We start from the raw sequence: 24,943 nt of genomic DNA on the forward strand, positions 1-24,943 counted from the left end.
TCTCTGATGAACAAAAACAGGTGGTTTGATCAGTTCTGAGATTGTTTGAGAAACCTTTTTTACCTCACAATCATAGATGCTGTTGTCGTCTGCGTCTTCAAAAAGCCAACTAATGAAGCCTTTTTAGTATTTCAGAGGTTGTTCAGCTGGCCAGCCTGGGAGCGTTTTAATTAAACAGATGAAAAACAATGTTTTGCTTTCTTCCTATGGTTGCCTTCACACAATCTTTTGTTTCTCTCAGGTTGAAGAGCGAGGGGAAAACAACAGCGAGATTTTTGTTTCCAGGCAGGAAAGTTTGAAGCCCTTTGTTTGGAAGCGAGGTTCCGGGTGCAGCACACGGTTTAGCTCGCTGACCCTGTGACTGTCTTCTGAGGAATTGTGTGAGCAGCCCCGCAGAATTCTGCTCCGGGGTCTGCTTTCATCTTCGCAGTAACCTGTGGACTTTCAAACTCAGGGCGATGGAATTGCAGCTTTGTCAGTACACTACTAATTAGAAAATTCCTAACCTCCAGCAAGATGTTTTAATTATGTGTTGTGTCAACGAGTTTGCAGATTTAATCCACCGTTGATACACATTCAAGTGTGCAAACTGTGTCGCACATTGTGGTAGATGAAGTGGAATGGAGCAGGGACTGCTTTTCTGCGTCTTCCTCCTCCCTGCCGTAACCTTGCGCCTTTTCCTGAGCCGGGTTTGTTAGGAGCCATCACATGCTTAAGTAGCCAAATTAGACGCGGAGTTAATGTGTTAAGTCATGAAAAAAGCTGCTCTCATTCGCCTTGGTTTGTCGTGCGCTGAACAATGTGACAGTATTGTGCTGGGTGTGAGCTCTCTGTTGCAGTGAGTCAGTGCGAGGGAGGGAAGGAAGGGGTTAAATAGAAATTGAGCGGGGATGCTTGGGGCAGCAGTGCTGCAGAACATAGCAGTGTTCGTGCGAAGGCAAGTCATTTCCCGAAACACTGCAGACACATGGCCTGCGGCGCTCTAAAACCTTTGGAGACCAAAATGGCTTGCAGGAGTTAGAAGTAATAAGGTGTTTTTTTGCCTTCTTTCTCCTTGACTGAAATTCTGCACAGTTGCTATGCATTGCTATGGTGCTGTGTAGCTGTTTTATGGTTTATGTGAGTATTAAGATACTCTAAAGCTGACCATTTTTGAGATTTGTTGTTCCTTAGTTGTGAAGCAAAGGGAAGTTGTTTGTTTTGAAAGTAATTATCTCTCTTTCTCTTTTTTTTCTGGCACAGATCAACGCTAGACCTCACTCGTGCCCGTTATTGCAACACCAGCTATTGAAAAACGATAAATAAAGAGAAGCGCCTGTTTGATACAAGAAAATAGATGTACCTATCCAACGAGGCCAGCCCATTTGGTTTAAAAGTGGGCAAAAAATTTGGGCCCCACCTCTGTTTTCCCACATTGGCTTAAGTGGGCACTCAGTGGGTTGGCTTGCTACACTAGCCAGCTGCCCAGTGGGCAACTGAGCTTGCTAGAATGCTACAATGGACCTCGCTACACCAGATCTCGCTAACTTACTACAGCCGAGCTTTACTAGCTTAATACAGCGGTGCTGCTACAATAGTGCTCGCTACAGCAGAGCTCACAAGCTTGCAAATGCGGACTTTGCTAGCTCGCTACAGCATAGCTCACTAGCCCGATACAGCAGACCTTGCTAGCTCAATACAGCGGAGCTCGCTAGCTGGCTACAATGGAACTTGCTAGCTTGATGAAGCAGAGCTTGCTACAGTGGCACTTGCTACAACAGAGCTTGCTACAGTGGAACTTGCTAGCTTACAAAAGTGGACTTTGCTAGCTCCCCGCAGCGGAGTTTGCTACGGTAGAGCTCCCTAACTCCATACAGCAGAGCTCGCTGCAGCGGAGCTCACTAGCTTGATAGACCAGAGCTTGCTAGCTTGCTACAGTGGAGTTCGCTACAGTGGAGCTCGCTAGCTCAATATAGCGGAGCTCGCAAGCTCGAAACAGCTGCGCTTGCTACAACAGAGCCGGCTAGCTTATTAAAGCGGACTTTGCTAGCTCGCTACAGCAGAGCTCCCTACAGCAGAGCTTGCTAGCTTGATAGAGCAGATCTTGCTACAGTGGCTCTTACTACAACAGAGCTCGCTACTTTTTTACACCGGAGTTTGCTAGCTTGCTGCAGTAGAGCTCCCTACAGCGGAGCTCGCTAACTCAATACAACAGAGCTTTCCATCTTGTTACACCAGAGCTTCCTAGCTTGCTACAGTAGAGCTCGCTAAAGCGGAGCTTGCTAGCTTACTACATCATAGCTTGCTAGCATGTTATAGCACAGCTCACTAGCTCGATACAGTGGAGCTCGCTACCATGCTATGCCATCCCCCAGGAGGCTGGCTAGCGCAGCGAGCCAACCCACTGAGTGCTCCCCTAAGCTAATGTGGGCAAATACATGTGAGGGCACCACAGAAACTGAGGACAAACCAAATTGGACCCCACATTTTTTGCCCACTTTTAAACCATTTGGGCTCCACTTGGCCTTGCTGAGTGGGTAATTCTTTAAAAGGAATTGCACCCGAATGGAAAGCTAAAGTCCGTTCTGACATCTGTGGTTGCCGGTGGAGCGAACCAAAACCCTTTTTTTTTTTTTTTACCCTTTTCGCTTTTGTTAATCTTGGCTTCCCTATCTGCTTCAAAGAGAGGATCCGGCATATAATCTGCGTATGTACATCTGTGAGTTATTATTCTAATTCTTTATGCGTTTATTAGAGCTGAATAAACTCCACATCAAATACATCACTTGGGCAATGTCAGAAAGCCCGGGGCAAATCAGCCGACATCTGTTAACTCTTTCAAAATGGCCTCATCCAGCATGTCTGTGGGCGTTGATGAGCAAGAAGAAGGGAGAGGCGAGGGATGGAGAGAGAAAGTCTCTGTTGCTGATTAATGGCGGCCGTAGGAGAGGCGTTTCAGGGCCCAGAGTGGAGATGGAGCGGGGCTGCACTCCTACGGCTGGGCTGCACACTGTAAACACTGAGCGGACCAGGCAGCGTTCCTCGACTGAAATCCAGCATGGAGGAGAACATGTGGGAAAGCTTTGCTTCCTGGCACGGAGTCAGTCAGTCAGTAAATGAGTCAATCCGGCTCTGTGCCAGCCATTCAAACAAACCTTTCTTTTGGTGAAAATAGTCGGCTCATCTTCGTCTGACAGCTCTCGTGCTCAGCTCTGAAAGTCGGGAGAACCTGCTCCTTCAGAGGCAGACCACAAACGCTGCTTCTTTTGGTCATCCAGGATGCATCCATCTTTGGAAGTATTGGTTCTTAGCTAAAAAGACGAGGAAAAGGCACCTGGTACATCTTTTTCTTCACTTCTTTGTTTAGCTCATCAACAGTCTGTCTCCCTCGTGCTATATATGTCCTTGCCTGAAGCGTAGACATCAGAGTTTAAACGGATTTTTCAGCATCAAAGTAATAACAACAATAGAGTAATGTTGCATCATGAACGGCTTATCTGTTTCTCAAGCCGACACGAGGCCAGCTTCCTCCTCAGACGCCAGTGCTGAGCAATGTTTTCCCTGGGTCTTGGGGTGTTGGTTACGGCAGTATGGCGGTTGGTGTGCTGTCACATCTCAGCGCGTACCCCCCCCTCTCCCACCCTACAGCCTCTGTCTGCAGCCGAGTGCTGACACAGCAGGCTGGGGCCGACCGGGGCCGAGCAGCTCTGTGTGCCTGGCAAAGTGGGCCATTAACCCCACCGCCCTCAGGTGGGTGACCCGGGCCAAATCCAATATTGGCTCCGGCATCAAGGCGCAGATGCCACTCAAGGTTCAAAGCCTCAGATCAGCAAGAAACTTCAGTTCTGCTGCTGCCGCCGCCTCCCCACCCGACACATTCTGCTTTTTTTAAACAATAAAGAAGTGAATGTAAGTTTAGACACCTGCTAGCGGAGCTGCTGCCGCTGCACTTTCACAGTTATAGAAAAAAAGGTGGAGGAAACCTTTCAAATTGTGTTGACTTGTCTTCATATTACTGATCATTTAAACTGAATAAACTTAAAACTGTGTAAAACTCTCAAAAAAGTCGTTTGCCTTAAACCAGAACAAATTGCACTTTGCAACTACTTGCCTTTTAGGTAAAAATAAATGTATTTTCAATTTACTGTTTTTTTTTTTAATTTACTCTCTTTATTTTTCCCCATTTCTTCCCTTCTCCCTACCCCTACATTTATCCCTTCAAACGGATAGTTATGGAAAAATGGCATCTCCGAATTCAGACGTCACTTTCGCTCAGTGATGTCATCGATAGTCGCCAGTCAGCTAGCATTAGCGCGTAGCTTCCAGCGCTCAAATAGTCATAACAACAGCAGTTTTATGACAAAGGTCATGTCACAACAAAAAGCCACTACTCACATTTTAATGTAAACTTCTGTGGTTCAAAAGCCCTTCTCCTCCGTGGCACAGCGCCACATTGAACACCCTCAAGATGGAGGACTTTGTATCCCTCGGCTTGGAGGGGAGGATATTAAGAAATATATTTTGGACACTGCTTGCACTTCACATGACCCTTCAAACGGAGGGGCAGGGAGAAGGGAAGAATTCGGATTGGGCCTTAGTCTGGGATTGTGAGGGGCTGTAAGATAGCGGGAGTGCGTGTTAACAGATGGATGATGGGAAGGGTGTCGCTGCATTTTCGGTATGCGGAAGCAAAACGGTTGCACCGCTCACCACGCATGCGCAAACCACACGTCACTTCCGCTCTTCACCCACTATACCACAGAGTCATTTCCAAACAGTAAAACTCCTTGATCACAAGACTGTATGTTTTTCTAAACAACCGAGAGCTTCTCCTGACTGGATTACAGTTGTAAAAAAAGCCACCGAGTTACCGTTAATAACGTGTTTGGATTACCGGAGACAATAAAGTGTTTTGAAGTGGCGCTGTATCCTCTTGACTTAGGGAGTAAACTGCCGTCATGTAAAACTGCAGAAGAAGAAAACATTTGTAGTCCGTTTGTATTCACTGCAAGATCGTAAGGTTCCTGATACTTAACGTGTCTTTTACCTTTCGTTTTTTCAACAATAAGTGAATGTTTTCACTGTGATAAACATTTTAAGTGCTATATTAACATCCTTTGAGGTTATTATTGTTGTTACCGTCCGAAGACCGGAAAATGCTTTAGCGGAAGTGACGTTTGGTTTGCGCATGCGGGAGAGTGGTGCAACTGATTTGCTTCCGCCTACCGAAAATGCAGCGACAAAGGGGACAGGCTTACTCTGCACCGCAACGCTGAGGGGGACCTGATTGCAGACAAGATGGCGGCTGAAAATCATTAGCCAGAAGGAAGTCCAACTCAGAGGAGAATTTCTAACAAACTACTGCCATTGATGCACATTGATGCATTTTCCAAATCTAATTTCATGAAGAAAACCGTTAATTACAGAGAAATTACCTTATGGAATGGTATTCGTGATTTAAAAAATAAGTTATTCTTCAAAAATAAATTAAAGTGTCATGTGTTAAATGGTATGTAATGGTATGTATTGCAAGCGTATTCTGTACATCTCTAAAATGTACATTGATAAAACTTAATGTTTACGCTGTAAATGAAATGGAAATTGACTGCTTTAAAACATGATTATTCTGGTATTGCATTGGAAATAGATTGTTCTGCATGAATTGTGATTTCTGATTTTAAAGGACCCAGGAAGACTAGCAGAAGGCTATAGCTCTCAGCTAATGGGATCCATATAAATAAACAAATAAACTTCCGCTCTGCAGACACTATGTCCTAGAAAAGGACAGTTTTTTTCTTTAAATTCTGGCTAAAATGGCATAATCTTAATTAGGAGGCCACTAAGAACACCTTGACAATATATCAAAATTCAATCTATTATTTTTAAATCAAACTAAACATTTTTTTTGGAAGAAATGTCAAATTTTTGCATTTAATTTACTTATTGCTGTAAAAATTATGTTTATTAGGGCTTTATTTTTTGTGCTCATCAACCCTTTAACACCAGAGCTCCAGTTAACTTTTCAACCACTAACACAATAATTCCAGAAGATTCTGAAGGCGAAAAGCGGCACGAACTTTAGAATCTACTGGAATTATCATGTTAACGGTTGAAAAGTTACAGTATGTGAAAGATTTTGAGTTTAAGCATCCCCAGCGATGCCTAGTTTTCTCTGAATTTAAACAAACGGTGAAATGTTGCTGACTTATGACCAAAACCACTTAAGAAACCTTGAAATAAACAAGCTTAACCCTCTTCTCTGTTATTTCTTTGATTTTTCCCATTTCAAACAAGTCAAACGTCTGAAGGGATGTATTGAAGTATCTCTGTGCATCCTGCACAATGGATATGTCTTATGACATACTGCCTCCCAGCACCCATCACAGATAAAATGACAGATGCTGTTTTTTGCCTCCCGGATCTTCCTCGGCCGTGCAGATTTTAGGACTCTTTATTTATTTATTTATTTATTTATTGCTCCGCCTCTTTGTGACTCTGCACTCTTGCTTATTTTCAGCTCGCCGTTGTTTCATTTTTGTCCACCGTGACCCGGCCTGCTCCCTCGCCTCTTGATGCGTCTCAGACAGCATCGCTGCGTAATTGCGGGCGACAAGGAGAGCGTGGTCTTCAATGCATCACTTCCTTTTTTAACTGCTTTGACCCACCCACCCCCCTATTTGCTCCACATAATTTTATGCACACACTTGGGAGAGGATTCGTCGCCACGGTTACTGACAACAACCCGCCACTTGACACATGAAGAACCAGGTGACCCTGAATTCCTGGACGAGATCTGACCTTTCCGTCTGCATTACGCTCCACTTGTATCACTGAAGGCTGTCCTTGTCCCTAAAGGCAGTGAGGCATTCTGGGAACGATATTTGTCTGCGTCCTTCCTCCCTTCCATCACCCACCGCCGTCAGAGCACCACCCCAGCACCGACTGCCCCGCCTGTGGCTACCACTGCCCATCTGTCCAGGTGGATGGATGGCTTTGATTGGTAAAATCTGCGGCCCTGTCCTCGGCTCGACTTGTGAGTGGCAGTAATTGGCATGGCAGCAGGCAGGGCCATCTTTCACTTGTGGTCAGCTAAGACTGACCTGATTAAGCCCGGGTAGATCCCCAGAGTGAGGGGTCTGGTGTGCCGCGGGGCTCGGATGAGCTGGCTTGACCTTCAACCAGCAGCCAGAAATGATGCATATTGTTTAGGTAAGCTGGGAAGAACAGTGGCCCGACCGGCCTCGCTATCCGACGGACGGGGGGGTCAGAGAGTGTACTGAGGGGAAATTTGAGACGGAGCATCGTCACGCTGTGTACACAAGCCCAAACACATGAAAGGGCGGGGGCTGGAGGGACTCGGGTTTGCTTTGTGTAAATTCAAACCCGTCGTATGTTTGCAATTAAAGCTCCTCTGAACTGCGTGTTTACAGAGGGCTGCAATCAATGTAATTGTGTGAGGGTGTTTCCGACTCAAACGTCTGCCTTACTTCTCTCAGGCATAGGCCTTCCCGCGATGTTTCTCGTTTTTCAGCGTAAAACCATCTTTTGATTTGTTCGTTGGTTGTAGACACCCCCCCCCCCCCCTTTTTTTTAGCTGTTTGGGGTTTTTTTTGTGGTTTCAGAGCAAAACGTCAGTCCAGATCCATGTCAGCTGACTTTACAAGATCTGGTCATATTTCAGGGAATAAAAAGAAGTATAAAACCCTCTGTGAGTCCTCAATATTTCTTTAAAATCCCCCTATGACCATTTTTTATTTTAAAAAAAGTTCTCAGTAGTGTTCTAATTTTGATTATGATGTTTTTTAACCAAAATGTCACAACCTAAATGTCTTAGAAAGCCATTGTTTCCAAAGTCTCCTGTCTGATTACGATAGCTCTGTGCCTTGCTCGCGTAAATCTTCACTGCTGCTACATAAAAATGCTACACATACAGGTTAAAAACTCAAAAAACTAAATAATACCTTAAAAAGCTTTTAAAAAGTCTTGAATTTTGATAACTGAGGCTTAAAAATTGTGCTGCTTGAAACCTCTCCATTTCACATTTTATGTCAGTAATTGTATTTCTTTAACTGAGAGTATTTTGATCAAATTATATTAAAAAAAACTTTGGAAGAAAACAGTTGAATACCCACTGCCGTTTTGATTAAAAAAAAGTATTCTTGTTGCTTGGGGTCATGGCACAGACATCAAACAACAAGAAAAGAAGCTACAGTTTTGGTCAAGAAATGGGAATAAATTGATAAAACGAGAAATAAGTAACAAAATGGGTTATTGACTGAGAAGTTGGTCTTAATTTTTAACATGCATGGCCTTAAAAATGTCTTAAAAAGTCTTAAATTTACCTCATGTAGTAAAACATATTTGTTTCTTTGAAAAAAATAAACAAGCTGCTCAAACACAAAGAGTTTTTTACATTTCAGGCAATTAATCGTTCTTGGAAAAATATATCTCAGAAGATAAGAAAAGTCCTTTAGTCTTCACGAATGCCTTCTTTGAAAAGCTCATGGATAGGAAGATGCTTAAAAAAAAACAATTTTTTAGTATGAAGTGAGGTCATGCCCCTGAGGTCAGTGAGATTTATGTTAGTATTAAACTCTGCAGTGGAACCATCAGTATTGATAACCACTAATGATTTAATGAACCACATTTGCCCTCTGAAGTTTCCAAAGCTCCAGTGGGGCAAACAAGTGTTTGTCAGTCACTGATTCTGTAAGCTGTCCTACTTAAAACAATGAGAGAGATCTGGAGTGTTCATTATGGAAACACTTCAACTGACAGAATAATAAAAAAAAAAATAATCCAGGAAATCACATTGTTTGGTTTGTAAAGAATGTTGCAGAAAATAATTATTTTGCTCCTCCTCCTCCAGACTTCTTCTTTGAGAAGCTCTTCTATACCGATTAGAACTGGTTATCTGTATAAAAGACACCCTTAACAGTCGGATTGCAACTTCTCCATAACAACTGAGACCAAAGATCTGTCAAAGGACACCAGGGTTACAACTGTAGACCTGAACAAAACTGGAATGAACCAAGAAAGAAGCTGTTCGAAGCGAAGAGATTAACTCTTGAAAGAATTATTAGAAAATTGAAGAAACACAAGATTTCTGTCCACCTCCCTCCACCTGGAGCTCCATGCAAGATCTCACCTGGTTGGGTACATTTTATCGTGAGAACGATGAGGAAATAGCCCAGAACTAAATGAAGGAACTGGACTCTATGACCTGAAGAGAGCAGAGACCACAGTAACAAAGGTTCCTGTAAGTAAGACACGACATCAGGGATGTCAGAATCCAGGCCTCGAGGGCCAGTGTCCTAGATGTCTATCCAATCTGCCATTGAAGCTCCTTATTGGCTAAACACACCTCCATTGCTGCAAAGGCTGGCCCGACTCATTACTTTTTTACATAAGCTCAGATAGGCTTGGATTTTTTGTGCCTTTAATAATCATCAGTTTGAAACTGAATTTTGTATTTTCTTGGGTTGTCTCTGAGCGATATTAAAATTGGTTTGATGATTTGAGACTTTTGTGTGTGATTCATATGCAAAAACAAACACAAATCAGGAAGGAGGTAAATACTTTTTCACTGCACTTTATGAGCTCACCTCCTAGAACTCAGAAGAATTGGGTTGAAGTTCCTTCGGTGGACCTTCATTTAGAGACATTTGTTTATAAATGGGGGAACGTTTGTATATGGGATGAAGAGGCTGGTTTGTCATGTGGTCACTTCATGTCCGCCTGATCTTGATGTGGTTTCGAACAGTGGAGACTAAATGAAACCTTCTGAAAATATTCCAGTTGTTTGTAAAATCCTGAAATGGTGTTGAACTCTTCACACGTCCAACATTTGGACTCTTCTTTCTCCAGGTTTCTGGAGGCCCAGCAGGCTCTCCGGCCGGCTCCTCCACGCCGTCCTCCTCATCCCGCCAGTACACGCGGCAGCGCATCACTCGGGTCAACCTCAGGGACTTAGTATTCTACATGGAGCAGGAGAGAGAGTCCGCCCGCTCCCTCCTGCTCTACCGAGCCCTCCTCAAGTAGCCGCTGCTCCTCCAGCTCCCACCTCGACCTCAACCTCCTTCTTCTTCTTCTTCTTCTTCTTCTTCCCAGCCACGTGCCTTCAGATCAGGTCTAATGTTTCAGCTCCGTGTGTACTGTCGTGATGTTCGATGTAGCTCTTTGTAACGAGAAAGAGAAAGATGGGGAAAAAAAGAATACAAAAATCAAGCTGGTGTTCTCTGTGTTCTCCATTTAGAATCAGGATGTTTAGTCATTTCATCATTTTCTGTGTTGAGGATCCACATCTGGTTTGAAAAGTCCGGCCAACTAAGACCATTGGCTGTATATGAGAACTGGACTGAGCGACTGTGACATCATCCTATAGAAAAAAGCTTTCTTGTGAAATGAAGTCAATTCAGTCGCCATTTTTGTGCGATTTAGACGCTGCCATGTTGGAGCCAGACGTCGTCAGTAAGCGGTGATTGGTCCAAAGTGGTCAACATTTCCACTCTCAATCAAAGCGAGAGGAGTAATGTAGGCTCCACCCACTTTTATTGAGGGATCTGATTGGTCAGTTTATGACTTGAAATACTTGCACTACAGAAAATATATGAAATAACGAAAGAATTAGTAAGAACATGTTAAAAAGTTAGGGCTGTGAAAGTTTCTGCGTTAACGCACTCGATTAATAAATCATAATTCATTTCTTTAATATTTATTAATGCCTTAGGTGTCCTCCCTTGTGCCGTAATAAAGCTCAGTCTAAATAAATGTAAACTTTTTTACATTATGTGATTGAGATTATATTAAATTAAAGATATACTATGGAATTTATTTGTAGTTTTGGGGGGGTTAGTAAATCTTGGCAGATCAAACGTCACAAAAAAATGTTTTGTTGTTTTTCACAAACACAATACAGAAAATTTATGACAAAAAAGAAAAAGCTGAAAAAAGGATGAAAAAAAAACAGAACTCCAGGAAAAATGTCAAATGGACATTGTTTTATTTTAAAATGTATTTTATTTTATTTTAGAAATATATGTGGCCCAAGAAATCTGTGACTTTCTTTTGGATTTTTTCATATTTTCATTCAAAAACATGTTGATTAGTTTGTTGACAAATTTTATTCTTGTTGTTTTTATAAATTTACACCTAAAACTTTCATTCTATGTTATAAAAACAGTTCATTAAACATTTTTGGAGTTTCCACAGCAAAATTAATCACATTTTTTCAGACAAAATTTTCAGTTTTTGCATGATTTAGTGTCTAGTGTGTGAATACAACATGGAAAAATGACAAAATAAAGGTAATGTCACAAATGGTGCAGTTTGCCGATTTAAATGAGACAAACGAGCAAACAGGTACTCTTTCAAATTGAAAATACAGAAGTAAATTTAAAAGTAGACAAAGACTGAGTTTTAGGCCCTTAAAGGGTTAAAGATAACCGTTTTAAATGTACAAGTTTGCATGTGATTTCATATTGCAATTATTTGCAAATAATAAGTAGCTGGCAAATACTAAAATAATTAATCGCGATTAATTTTTTTCAGATTTGCGATTAATTAGTTAATTCGTTTTAACTGATTCCTGGTTATTCTAAAAAACACAACGACTGCTGTTTATTTTCAATAGAAGTCTATAGGATTGTGGCTTCTTGGAACAATCGGGTACTTAGTCCAGTTCTCATGTACAGTCAACAGCAAAGACTGGTGTATTCACACCTTCCGTGTCTCCATGAGCTTTTTGTTGAACCTCGTTCAATGAATGTAGTCTAGCAGAACCGAATCTCATTTTCAATCAGTCCCACTCCAAGTGACAGCAGGTTTCCTCACTGTATGTGTAAATAGTTCCTTTGAAATTATTTTACGGCATGTATATTTTTTATCACATGTAAGCTTTGTAAGAAAAACGAGTAATCCACGTGTCAATGTTATGAAACCTGAAGTTTTGGTCAAATGTAGACAGCTTATGATGTAGAAGAGTATTGATAAAAGGCACATTCCTGCAGCTCCCCCAGCAAAGGTCAACGCCCTTCCTATGATGGGTCATTATTGAGTGAGTCAGTATTTTATTTTCATCACATATAATGTGACCATCAGTCATTTCTGTTCAACGCTGTTTAAAAAACGATGTTTTAGTGACATTTGAGCAGAAAACGGTGAATCTTTCACCTTATTTGTCCTGTCCCCATCACTGTTTTTAAAAAACACGTTTTCCCCACATTCACAGGAGTGAATAAAAAACGTCATCCATGAAGTATTTTGGTGCAGAGCACTTGTATTTGTTTGTATTTCAGACGACAATGAGAGGGCTGTAAAGTTAGTGGAAGAAAGCAGTGCTACGATTCCAGCCTATTATTTTCTTGTATTACTGATTTAAAGAACAAAAGGAAATATTAATTTTTTTATCACGTTTTCTTTAGATTTTTTGCCTTATTTTTAATTTGTTTCTATTGTACTGTTTATTGTTAATCCTTATTTTTTGGCTTATTTAACAAAATTTCTTGGCCTCTATGCAGCTTTTCTTGACATAATGAAATTTATTTAAAAACTATGTGACATTTTAAAAACTGTTGCGCATTGTAAATGTAGACAGCACTGTTTTTTACATCCGTTTTACCCGGCAACTAAGCGCTGTCTCTGTATTATAGCAAAACCTATTTTGACATTTAAACAGTAATGCAATTTCCTGTCAAAAAAACACTCTTTTTTTGTTGAGATTGGCTTTTTATGCATAAAATTTGATTGCATTTAGATTTCACTTTAAAAAAATTAGGTCTCAGAAGCAAGCACAACAATGTCTATTAGGGTAATTCAATTTATTTATGATTTTTATGGCTTCAGGTGGCTTCACCAGACATTTCTACGTCTACCACTACAGCTTTTTAGCCAAAATAATAGAACATTATGAGAAAAAAAACAACATTTCAACGTGAGAATGATTTGTAAATACTGTTTATGAAACTATGTGTTTATTAGAACCAGGTTATTTTTGGTAAACTCTTGTACATATCTTGAAAATTTCTTGTTTGTGTGAAAAAAACAACTAAACCTACGTATTTGTACCTATTTTGTAAATGAATAAATAAGCTGTTTACTAAACTGAGAGAATGCTGATTATGTGTGTTTTTTATGTTTTACAATAAAAAAGAGTCATAAATGAGTGAATCTAAATGTATATGAAAGAAAGCTTTAAATATGTATATTATACAAACAAAAAAGAATATATTCGGTGCCAACCCCCTTTTTTAGCTAAAATATCAGGTTATTTTTTCTTTATTGGCATCTTAAGAGATTGTTGCATCATCTCTTTGGTTTGTGAACTCAGACTAGAAGTTTGATAAAATATTTCATTCTGTTTCAATACTTTTTGCATTTCAAGCATTTTGATTTTCCAAATCGACACTGCAGAGTTCTGCTTTTTTACCTGTACAACAATCAGGCTTTTGCAAATACTATTCTTTGCTTTTTAAGTGATTAAGCTCAGACATATCTATTTGTTTTCACCAAAGTTCGCATAATCACAACAGGAAAAGGTGATGGTGAACATTGCCTGATTTTTACATTATCATCACACTTTAAGGAACTATTAAAAAACACTTGAGTGCTATTAACTTATTTTTTTTATCTAATTCATTTTTTTTCTCAGGAAGAATTATGCTTTAAAATCAATTTTACAGGTCTTAAAAAACTAAGATTATTAAAGGGATGAATAAGACAAAAAAACATGAATTATGCTGTAAACAAACACTAGAACTGAGCGATTTCATTTAATCCCACCAGTTTAATCCCACGTTTAATTTCTAAAGCTATAAAAACATTACTGAATAATCAATTTATGCATTTTTGGCATTTATTGAAATAATAAAGGGTCTCAATGCATTAAATGCAGCATCACATGACCAGAGCTGCTCACTTCCTGTTTGTGCCAAGATAAGAGGATAATAGTGAGAAAGGCCTCAAAGAAAAAGTTAGAAAACAACGTCCAAAAATAAAATTCATTAAAACCTCCTAATGGTTTTAAAATGTGTTTATTTTTGCACTTTCACCTGCATTTCTTTCCTATTTATTACAGAAAACTTATGAGATTTAATTTAGGCATCAATGTTTGAAAATCAATTTTTCTATAAATGTACATTAAACTTTTACTAATGTAGATTTTAATTTTACTTTTCTATTCTTTTATTCTCTGTCCAAAATTTTTTTAGTGAGTTTATTCATTTGTTTTCATCTAAGGAGGTTGCTGGAGCCTATCCCCAGCACCAGTGGATGACAGGATTATACACAAACGAGCAGGCAGACTCACAAATATTTAAGTCTTACATCTATATTTTTCAGGAGTCTTACCAAGCTGTTGGTCTTAAAGGATCTCCAGGCTCTAAAAAGCTGTAAATCTGATGTTATTTCAGGCATTAAGGAAGATACTGCAGCAATAAGACACACCTTAATTGTACAGTACATCTTTTTATTATCGCAAATATGCAGAAAAGTCAAATGGAGACACCGTAAATGAACACATGCCCTTTGATACCACAGTCTAATTGTTTTAAACACTTTAAATAATATACATTTTGCACCTTATTATACCCTTAAAATGTTTTTATCCATATGTACACAGTGTTATGTTGGATTTGTTTTTCTCTCTGTTGGCGAAGCGGACTTTCATAAAAACACGAGGGTCCCGTAAAACCCACAGTCCTGATAGTTCGATCTACAGTAACTGTACAAAGGAGGCGCTTCAGCGTGGGGCCGAACACTGACCGGTGCTTCATCTACTGAAGGGAGGAACGTGAGCCAACACGCCGGCAGAGTTTGTGTAGCTGCAATTAACCCGTCATTTCTGTGACGAGTCATTAAGGTCACACACACACAAAAAAAGAGAATTTTCTTAACTGTCGAAGTCAAAAGTTAAGATGAAAAAAACGCCCCTCTTCAGTGGAAAGTGTGGCGGGAGCAGCAGATTGGAGTCACAGTGTCATTCTTTGACTCATCAGTTTCCATCGAGCTGCGGCGAGGAGGAGGAGGAGGGGACACTCCGAAAATGGGGCACAGCAGCAGGGGGTGCAGCCCCGTTTTCACTGCTGTGCTGGGGGGCTTCGGGGGAGGAGGATGAGGCTGTGAAGAGCCCGACATGCCACATGAAAAAAGGCCTGGTTGACCATTCCCTTTGAGGCGACTGGACGGAAAAATGAAGGCCGCTGGCGGGTCGGAACAAAGATGAGGAAAGACCTCCAGGGAAGGCCGGCGCTTACCAAAGCTGGTGTTTATCTACGTATCGGAGCTGTTTAGTCAGAAAACAGCGATGAAGACATACGGCTAATGAACAGTTCAAATCAAGCAGCACCAACAAAGATCAGAATAGGCTTTTTTTTTTTTTTCAATTCAGCCTTTGGAGTGGAAGAAACAGCATGTGTAAGTTACATACAAACACAAAGCGTGAAAACTCGGCCTTTCTTGTTTCTGTCTTTGATCCGCGACTGTTGAGAATAAGACCAAAAGAAAGAAAAAGAGGAGGACTGAGTAACCGCCGCTCGCTCGCCTCTTTGTGGAGAAGATGCTGATGCGTGGAGAAAACAGTTCGCCACCGCACACGTGCGTGAAGCTAAACCATCGTAGCTAGGAAGTGACAATATTGAACTCCAGCCTTTTTTGTGTGTCTCAAAGCTTCTCAGCAAATTTGTCCAAACTGGAGGATCCTTCATTCACTTAAATTATGCATTTTTCTGCAACAAATTTTTATTTGACTTGAGTGTTTCTTTCTCTTGCTTTTTTTTTGTATTTTGAGTCTAGAAGTGATAAAAATTAGCGTTTGTTGTGTTTGGAGGGCTTAAGTGCAAAGAATAATCAAGCATTTAAAATACATCTCTCACCTGATCTTCAGACATACTGCTAAACGTTCGCCCTCCCCGATGGTCTTCAGATCTTTGGCCCAATCCAAATTCTTCCCTTCTTTCTTCCCTTCCATTTGAAGTGCAAGTCGTGTCCAGAAAACGTATTTTTTAATTTCATTCTCCAAGTGGAGGGATATAAAGTCTTCTGTCACAAAGGTTTACATTTAAATGTAAATAATGACTTTTTGTTGAAGAATAACTTTTTTAAAGCTATAAAATCGCTGTTGTTATGTATATTTTAGCGCGTGAAGCTCCGCGCTAACGCTAGCAGACCGGTAATTATTGGTGACGTCATTGAACAAAAGTGGCGTCCGAATTATGAGACACTATTTCTACATAACTCTCTGTTTGGAGGGCTAAATGAAGGGAAAGGGGTAAGGGAAGAATTCAGATTGAACCTTTGACATTTGACAAAATTGTTAAAAAAAACAAAACAAAGAAAAAGTAGTGGCAGCTTTTGTAATTCTGTCCGAAATTCCACAAAGGAGCGAGAGCAAACCCGTTCAGCTTGTGTAATTCAATCAAAGACATCAGATATGTTGTCGGCAGAAATTCTAGAGCTTTTTTCTTTCTTTTTTTTAAACACATTTGATTCTAAACAATGTGGAAGTATCCAGGTTTTCTTCCATTCCCGTGGGAACAATAAGGAGTTTTTTTCTGGCTCCAAACGCGCTGCCAGTCAGACGGCTTTAGCCACATCGCCTGCAGACATCTGAGTTTCTCCAGCTTATGCCAAGAAGCGCTCCGCCTCGAGCTCTCAAAGCCTAATGAACACAAAGTCACACATCCTTCATTTTGGAGAAAGGGAAAAAAAACTAAAAAAAAGAGGCATTCAAAATAATCCTATTAATAATTTTTGTTTACACATGATAAAAAAAGAACAACAATGAAATGAACAATCAGTTTGGCAACGTGAGTGTGGCGAAGTTGTCCTTTTTAGTCGTCCTTAAGAAAAAAACTGTTTTTGTAGGAGCAACGTGGTCGCCTGCACAGAAACACGGTTGATGGAGGGGGAAGAGGTGAAGGGCTGGAATGGAAATTCACGTAGGGAGTCATTGCATCAAAAAAAAAAAAAAGAAAAAAAATCAGGCGTCCATTTTTTAATCTCAATCCCAGATTCTTTGGGCTAAAACTTCAGCTGCTGATGCTTTTTTCTTAAATCTTTTGTTTGGTTCTACATTCCCCTCAGAGTTCTGCAGAGGTCAACAAGCCTCTGCTAACATTTAGGTAAACATAGGGGGTGGGGTCCAGGAGGTGATGGAGGGAGTGGAGCTCGGAGGTGGAGATGTCGCCAGTCCTTCTCCCTAAAATGCTCTAGTCCAGAGGTTCCTGTTTTATCCTGATGGGCGTGTTGATGGAGAGACTACGCCGGTCCTCGCGACACAACACGTACTCGCTGAACTGAGACGAGTCCACGCCACCGCCGCACGACGCCGCCACGCTGAATCCCTTCTGGAAAAGGCGCTCCAGAACCTGTACAAAAGAGGAGAAGAGGAATGAGGTGACTTCATTTCAGTCTGACATACTTAACCCTTTAACACCCGAGACATCGTCAGTGACACTTAAACACAAAATCTTTAAAATACTGTAACTGTAAATTCTGTTAAAAAAAAGTGTAGAAAGATTGCTTCAAAATCCTCAATACATGCCAATTTTACAAAAACATTCAGCGTGTTGCTTAAATATGAGCTAAACCTTAGTAGAATTAGCCCATAACATATTATATAGCAAAACTTCAACATAGCCTAAAAAAAACATAACGCCAAATTTGCCCATTTTTTAAAAAAAAAAAAGGCTAGCAGTTTGCTAATCGATTAGCTAAACTCCAACATAGCCAAAACAAACCTCAATAGATGCAAAACTTGCCCATTTTTTGCCAATTTTTGCCCCCCAAAAAACAACAAAAATGCTAGCACTTTGCTAATCTATTAGCTAAAGTCCAACATAGCCTAAAAAAACATCAGTAGAAGCCAAACGTGCTAAATCTTTGCAAGAAAAAAAACACACTTTGCTAAACTATTAGCTAAACTCCAACATAGCCTAAAAAACATCAGTAGAAACCAAATTTGCAACATTTTTGCAAAACCTAAAAAAAAAAATGCTAGCACTTTGCTAATATATTAGCTAAACTCCAACATAGCCTAAAAAAATCTCAGTAGATGCAAAACTTGCCAATTTGTTGCCAATTTTTGCCCAAAAAAGAAATCTATTAGCTAAACTCCAACAACACCAAATATGTCTTAACCCTTTTACCCATTGACGCTTAAACACAAAATCTTTAATATGTTGTAACTTTTTAACTGCTAACACAATCAACGTAATTTGCTCATTCTCTCCTTCAGAATCTGCTAGAACTATGTTGATTGTGTTAAGAATTAAAAAATGACAGTAAATCAACGAACGTGAACACTGGAGCTCAGGTGTTAAAGAGTTAAGGTAAAAAAGGAAAATTTGTTTGTCCTCTAAAATCGGGTTCGTGAAGTGAAAGTTTTTCTTTTCTTTTTTTTACTTTTCTGAAAAACACATTTTTTCATCTAAACTGTTGTTTTATAATAAGTTGAACAAATAGCTGGAGGCTCTTGGGGGTGATAACGGGAGACTTTTTGACACCTTTTTTGAACAGAGCTGCTTTTGTTCTTTTCCCTTAAATTAAATGAAAGTCGTGCTTTGAGAAATGGAGCTTTTCCCCTCCCTCATTAGTATACTTCTAAACAGAAGTGACTGAATACGATTGGTAAAAGAGATAAAAATAAAACTCATTTGACAGAGTTTGAGGAGCAGCTTTAGTCATTTATGAGTCCTATGAATGAAATTTGGATGGCATTTATTCATTCACATGTTGCTTTGGGTGGTCAGCTGGTTCAGGACTCATGGGTCTATAGGGGTCTCGAATCCTCAAATTGATCTTTTGCGACCCCCGCATTAATATGAAAGTTCAGCGTCTACTAAGCAATATCTTCTGCATGTCTACGCTTTTTAGATGATAGCTTCGTATTTGCTTTGTGATTTTTCAGCTTTATGCTTAAAACTTTGCATTTGCTTTTGTCGTTGGATCTGGTCGTCAGAAAAGTCCTTAGCAACAGTTGCTAGCGTCGTTAGCTCCCATCGTTTCACAGGACATGCAGAAGACAGTTGACCATTTTAGGTACAAATGGAACCCCATACGGCCCAGCCTGAGACAGACTCTTCCAAAAAAAATTGAGTCTGAGAACCCGGGTCTACGGGTTTCATCGGTGTTTGCTCAAGATGGAGTGTATCGATTGAATAGACAAATAAATGTGCATATACGTTGAGTCACAACGAGTGTCGTTAACCCCGCTTTCCAATCACAGAGGGATAAAAACCAGAGGGCACTCCCCACATCACACCACCTCTGCAATATTCATGCAGCTGGTGCTGGATCGGCTGCTCCACCGAGGGCCACGAGCTCAAAGGGAAGTGGGAAGCGGGAGTGTGAGTGGGGTGCATTAAGGGGGCTGAGTGGAGCTCAGCATGGTGATTACTGGAGCTCCTAATTTGAGTAATGAGGCTGGGGTGAGAGGAGAAGTGAGGTCCGTGAGCGAGGCAGAGCGACGCGTGAGGAATGAGGATGAGGAGGGAGATACGGCTGATCTGAGGGAGGACAAAGAGCCGGAGCTGCAGGGCGAGAACAGGAGATGATGGGGGGTGCGTATGAGCCCTCCGGTCTGGGGATTGACTCACACAAGATTGAGACTCAAACCCGTGAACCCGACATCACTTTTCTCTGCTCGTCTGCTGCAATCCATGTGGGATGTTGTTTTTCTGGATGGGGTCTGAATCCCAGTCAGAGGACGGCTGTGTGTTTACTCGTTCCCCCTTCCTTTTAATGGTGTGTGCAGAGCATGGAAATGAAAGGTCTCGCCGAGGGCTAACCCTGTCTGCCAGAGAGCTTCACACAACATAGATTATTTTTCAAGCTGAGAGATGACTCTCTAATTACAATAAGCAATCAGATGCTAAACGGAGGTGATGAGGTCAACGTTTGACCAGCTCAAAAACCCACAAAATGACATCTCCTAAACGCACTTCTGGGAAATCGTACCAGTTTTTGTCCTCCGGCCATGTAATGACGATGACAAACTCCAGTCTGTGAGACCGACGGAGCGACAGACAACGGACGGTGAGGACGGCTAATTAAGAGACCTGCCCAAACATCAAACTCCCCCCTCCACAAATCCATGACAGCCGACAGAAAAGCCCAACAATTATGGAAATGATATTACATCGCCTTCTTTGATCATTGCATCACGTTGCATTTCCCCCCATCTTCTCTTAACACATGTGGGACTGTCATGTTCGGCAGCGAGTTTGGTCACAGAGGAGAAAGGTCTGATCATTGAAGATAGACTAAAAACTTTGTTTTAATCACTAAACCCTAAAAGACTTAAGGATATCATTATAGATGGTTGTAAGTGACTCCAGGACACTGTAATGACAATAAGCGGCCATAAAAAAAACACCCTTCACGTTCAGTTTTGTCACAGTGAATTAGCTCCATGGGGGGATAAACAATACACTGAATAATTAAGCTGTAACCAAGCAGAATCTTTTCAGTTCCATCCTGAAATCCATCCCTGCTGCTGACAGCAGAAAGAAACGCACAAAAACATTTCTGGATGCAAAGTTCGGCATGATCCCTCCAGGCTTCCATACCTCTTCTTATGCCGATTTCAATTGCTTTCCTTCTTGAACAAAAGCTGGTTCAGATGATTGGAAGAAGTCTCCACCATTTCTATGTAATGGGTTTATACCTAATTAGCTGATTCGTCTTTCAACCTGCTCTGAAATCAGGATAAACTGTGACAGCAGAAACTTTTCTGGGTCTTTGTCAAACTTTTCTGTCTGCTTGACAAGCACTGAAAGAGACTTCCTCAATCCCCATTACAGTAACAAAGCATTCTCGACTAGAGAAGGCCTTTCAAACAAACATATCAAACCGCATTTAACCAGCTTAAAGAGATGCCACTCAGCTTGGGCTCGCTGTGGGGATGAGCTTCTCTAACCTCCCATCGTCACAGCAAAGATGGCAGCGCGGGAATCAAAGTGGAGGAGTCTCAGGGCTGGAAATCGGAGCACAATGCAATATTGATGGCTGCCGGGGAGCGCCGACACACTCGCAGCGGCTCACAGGAGGAGCTGGAAGACTCTTGCTCCTCTTGGCACGGGGCTCAGAACTGATCGACATGTGTGACACACACCGGGGCACGCGATGGGCGCAGCACTCAGGGGGTCGCTTTTGTTCAGCGATGCACAAACTTTGAGCGCTAACTGCAGCCTCTGCACCTCATCCTTCCCTGATCATTGCCTGCATGCAGAATGAGGAGGCTCCAACTCTTTGTAATCCTCCAAGCCCATCTGACAGGCTTTTTCCGACAAAAGCTGAGGATTTTCCCACAGAGCTGGTGGAAAACTGTTGCTAGTGGACACTTTTAGGTTTAGATCAGATCACTTCTGCATGAATGCAAAACCTGACAATGAAGGAGTCCAGATCCACAAACTAAAATAAGTCCTCACTCAATTTAACCAACTAACGCCAAGATTTATGAATCAGATCATGTTTTTTGTCTTTATGATGGGAAGATTCTTGTTAAATGATTGTTTTCTGGTTCTTCAACTGTGAGATAAAATCTCAAATTAAACTAGACAAGTCGCATTACCTGCAATACTTCTAGTGTATTTGCTCAATGAAGTCACTAAAAAAAGCAATTTAATTTAATCCCTGAAAGGATTTGCTGAAAATGTAAAAGCTATTTGCAAAATGCTAAATGATTTGAAATTCCGTTAAAAAACTACAATGTTGAAGTTGGCCTAAATTTCTAAAAAATCTGTAGTAAGATTTCTTAAAAATCCTCAGTAGTACATGCCAATTTTGTAAAAACATTTAGTAGCTAAACCTTAGCAGATGCCTATTTTTTGCCAATTGACAACAAAAAAACGCTAGCACTTTGCTAATATATTAGCAAAACTCCAACATAGTCTAAAAAAAAATCAGATGCCAAATTTGCCCATTTTTTGCCACTTTTTACAAGAAAAAAAACAGTAACACTTTGCTAATATATTAGCTAAACTCCAACATAGCCTAATAAACATCAATAGATGCCAAAATTTGCCAATTAAAAAAAAAGCTAGCCATTTGCTACTATATCAGCTAAACTCCAACATAGCTTAAAATAACACCAGTAGATACCAAATTTGCCCACAAAAAGCTAGCACGTTGCTAAAATACAAAGAAATAGGAATAAAAGAGCTTAAACAAACCGCAGTAGATGCAAAATGGGTCAAAAACCTTAGCCTGTTGCTAAAATATTAGCTAATGCTTAAAAAAACCCTCAGTATAAAGCAAGTTAAGCAAATGATTTAGCTCAATACTTCAAAAACTATAAAGTTTATGAATACCCAAAAAAAAAAAATACCAGCAGAAATGTCCTGAATGAACTGAAAGTTTTCATACCAAGATTGCTGAAATCCCTGAAAGTGTGATTGAGTTTTTGCGTGCCAAAAATGTACGGAATGGAGCAGGAGAATCACTATTGTCATCAGATGCAAAATAACCTTAATATGATAAAATATATTCAAAATAAAGTTTTCAGAGCAATTCATTTACAATAACCAAACGTGATATAAGGGAACAGCTGTTGGGTTTTCACATAAAAAATTACTTTTTTTCTACTTTAGTTTAGTGAAATAATAATAAAAAAAATCTTATTTGCCACCTTTGATGACATTGTTTTTTTTAGTCAACATATAAACTTTTAAAATATCTTATAACAGATGAACAACAGCAAATATGTGTTAACCCTTTAACACCTGAGGTGTCATCGTTAAACACAAAATCTTTAACGTAAGGTAACTTTTCAAGCATTCTCCTGATCAACATAATTCAAGTAGATTCTGAAGGAGAAAAGCGGCGCAAGCCGCTTTTCTCCTTCAGAATCTACTTGAATTATGTTGATCACGTTAACGGTTCCAAAGTTACAGTAAATCTAAGAACATGAACACTGGAGCTCCGGTGTTAAAGGGTTAAGCAGGATTTCTTACTTTAGTTGCCAGGTTTGATCCTCCCTGCAGGACATACTAATCTGCTTTCTCCCATAAAGGAGTATCAGCACCCCAAACTCGCCCGTGTTAACATCTTACTGCGCCGCTCAGACCACAGGAGAGCTGCTTGTGAGCTTGTGTGGCCTTGTCTGCTCTGATGGGCGCTCAGCTCGCAGAGGATTGATGGAGCGCCGGCGTGACATGTAAGGGAGTGTTGCGACATGTTGCGTTCCCCGCCTTGGCAGCAGGGGGACGAGAGGGCCTTCTCTACGGCTGCATCGGCTGTCACATTGATGAAGGACAGATCGGCTGTGGTGTGATCTGAGTGCTTCATCATGGTGATGTATGGAGCGGTGAGTCTAACTCCAGCGCTGGGACAAGTGTGTGTACACCTCTGTGACTCGCTGGCTAAATGTTTTCTCTGCTTTCTGTTTCTCGGCTGAGGTCTCCGTCACCGTGCAGGTGGTTTGCATTATTCCCAAAATGACTTCATGGAGGTTCACTTGCCAAGGTGCAAATGGTTATTTGGATGCACAAGAAAGGAGCTAAAGAGGGGGATTTGTTTGCAGCACTCGTCTTCACAGATCGTCTTTCTTTAGAGTTCAAAATAATCTTATTTTTCTTATTTTTAAGAACATAAAAAAACTATAAATTGTGTTATAAGTTGTGTAAAAATAGGAAATTTTCTGAACAGCCAGAAAAACATATATTTGTTGCTTTAGCTGAACGTCTCTATCTTCTCTGGCTTAGGTGTAACTTACTCAGCAGCTTCTCCCATATTGAGGGCCAGGCCTGGAATCAGACCTGAAGTCTCTTGGACCAGACATGCCCAAAGCGCAGTCTGTGGGCCAAATGTGGCCCACGTTCAAATTTCCACTGGCCCTCAAGCTCCTGTCGTAAAATCCATTGTAACGATTTCTTGATCGTGATTGCCGTATGCAACGGTCACAACTACAGCTGCGATGGGAAGACAATGACTGTCAGGCAGTTGTCGGGTGGGTAAAATGACCCGCTTTTTATGTACCCACCAGGCAACCCGATGCATTTACACTAGAGCTGCCACATTTTGTCATCTAGTCACGACTATGTCGACTATTAAAATAGTCAACGACTACTTCAATAGTTGATTAGTCTTTTTTTGTGTTTTTCTAAAACTATGGACTGTGTTCCATCTGTCATTATCTTTGACACACATGCACAGTAGTGCTAATCCAGGTCAGAAGTGATGTCACAAGGACTTATATAAAATCTCAGGTACCATAACAACACACTAATGGCGCTTGAAAGTAGTGGTACCACAAACGTTTATTTTACTAGTCGACTAATCACTGATTATTTTTTCAAATTAGTCGACTCAAATCATGGGCAAAGTGGATGTCAAGCACACATCTTAACGATCATTAGCTTTAAACTAACTAAAAACAAGATATATAGCATAACCTGCAATAATGCTAGTGTGAATGCTGTAAGCTGATGCTGAAATTGATAGTAAAAAAACGCTGAAGCTAGTAGCTGAAAACACTGAAGTTAATAGCTGAAAACGCTGAAGCAAATACCCAGCTAAAATATTAGCTAAATGCCAAATTAGCCTGAAAAAAACAAACAAAAAAAGAGGCTAAATTCACAAAACAGCTAGCATGTATCTAAAATATTAGCTAAACTCCAAAATACCCTAAAAAATAACAAAAAAGCCTAAATTAGCCAAAACAGCCTAAAAAACCCTTAATAAATTCCAAAATAATCCAAAAAGCTAGCATGATGTTATTATAACTTAACTGTATTGCACTCTGACTCCATATAATAAAAAGTAAGGACTAATTAACTATTTTAATATTAGATTATTTGTCGATTAGTTGACTAATCGTGGCAGCTCTACTTGAAAGTGGGAGACAAAAAAATAGAAGAAAAAAAGGTAAAAAGTGAAATATCTGTAAGATTTCAGGCTGTTTGAATGAAGCTCATGTATTTTTCCCTCACCAAATCTGTCCCTCTTTGCAAAAAGTTTGGACAAAAAA

At 40.5% G+C, this 24,943-nt stretch overlaps 2 protein-coding genes across 5 annotated transcripts in view; one reads left to right on the plus strand and one right to left on the minus strand.

The window, feature by feature from the left end:
* The window catches only part of LOC112160752 (transcription initiation factor TFIID subunit 4), a 105,992-nt gene extending 94,845 nt beyond the window's left edge, over positions 1-11,147 (plus strand). For both annotated transcript variants that reach the window (XM_024295527.2, XM_024295528.2), the window contains one exon: positions 9,847-11,147. In XM_024295527.2, the coding sequence (XP_024151295.1) occupies positions 9,847-10,020 (174 nt within the window). In that variant the 3' untranslated portion in view covers positions 10,021-11,147. The remainder of the gene's footprint in view (positions 1-9,846) is intronic.
* Positions 11,148-16,430: 5,283 nt separating this feature from the next.
* LOC112160753 (BTB/POZ domain-containing protein kctd15) overlaps positions 16,431-24,943 on the minus strand; it is a 30,323-nt gene continuing 21,810 nt past the window's right edge. For all 3 annotated transcript variants that reach the window (XM_024295531.2, XM_024295529.2, XM_024295532.2), the window contains exon 5: positions 16,431-17,342. In XM_024295531.2, the coding sequence (XP_024151299.1) occupies positions 17,184-17,342 (159 nt within the window). In that variant the 3' untranslated portion in view covers positions 16,431-17,183. The remainder of the gene's footprint in view (positions 17,343-24,943) is intronic.

The sequence above is a fragment of the Oryzias melastigma genome, linkage group LG3, assembly GCF_002922805.2.
Source record: "Oryzias melastigma strain HK-1 linkage group LG3, ASM292280v2, whole genome shotgun sequence".
NCBI classification, from domain to species: domain Eukaryota; kingdom Metazoa; phylum Chordata; class Actinopteri; order Beloniformes; family Adrianichthyidae; genus Oryzias; species Oryzias melastigma.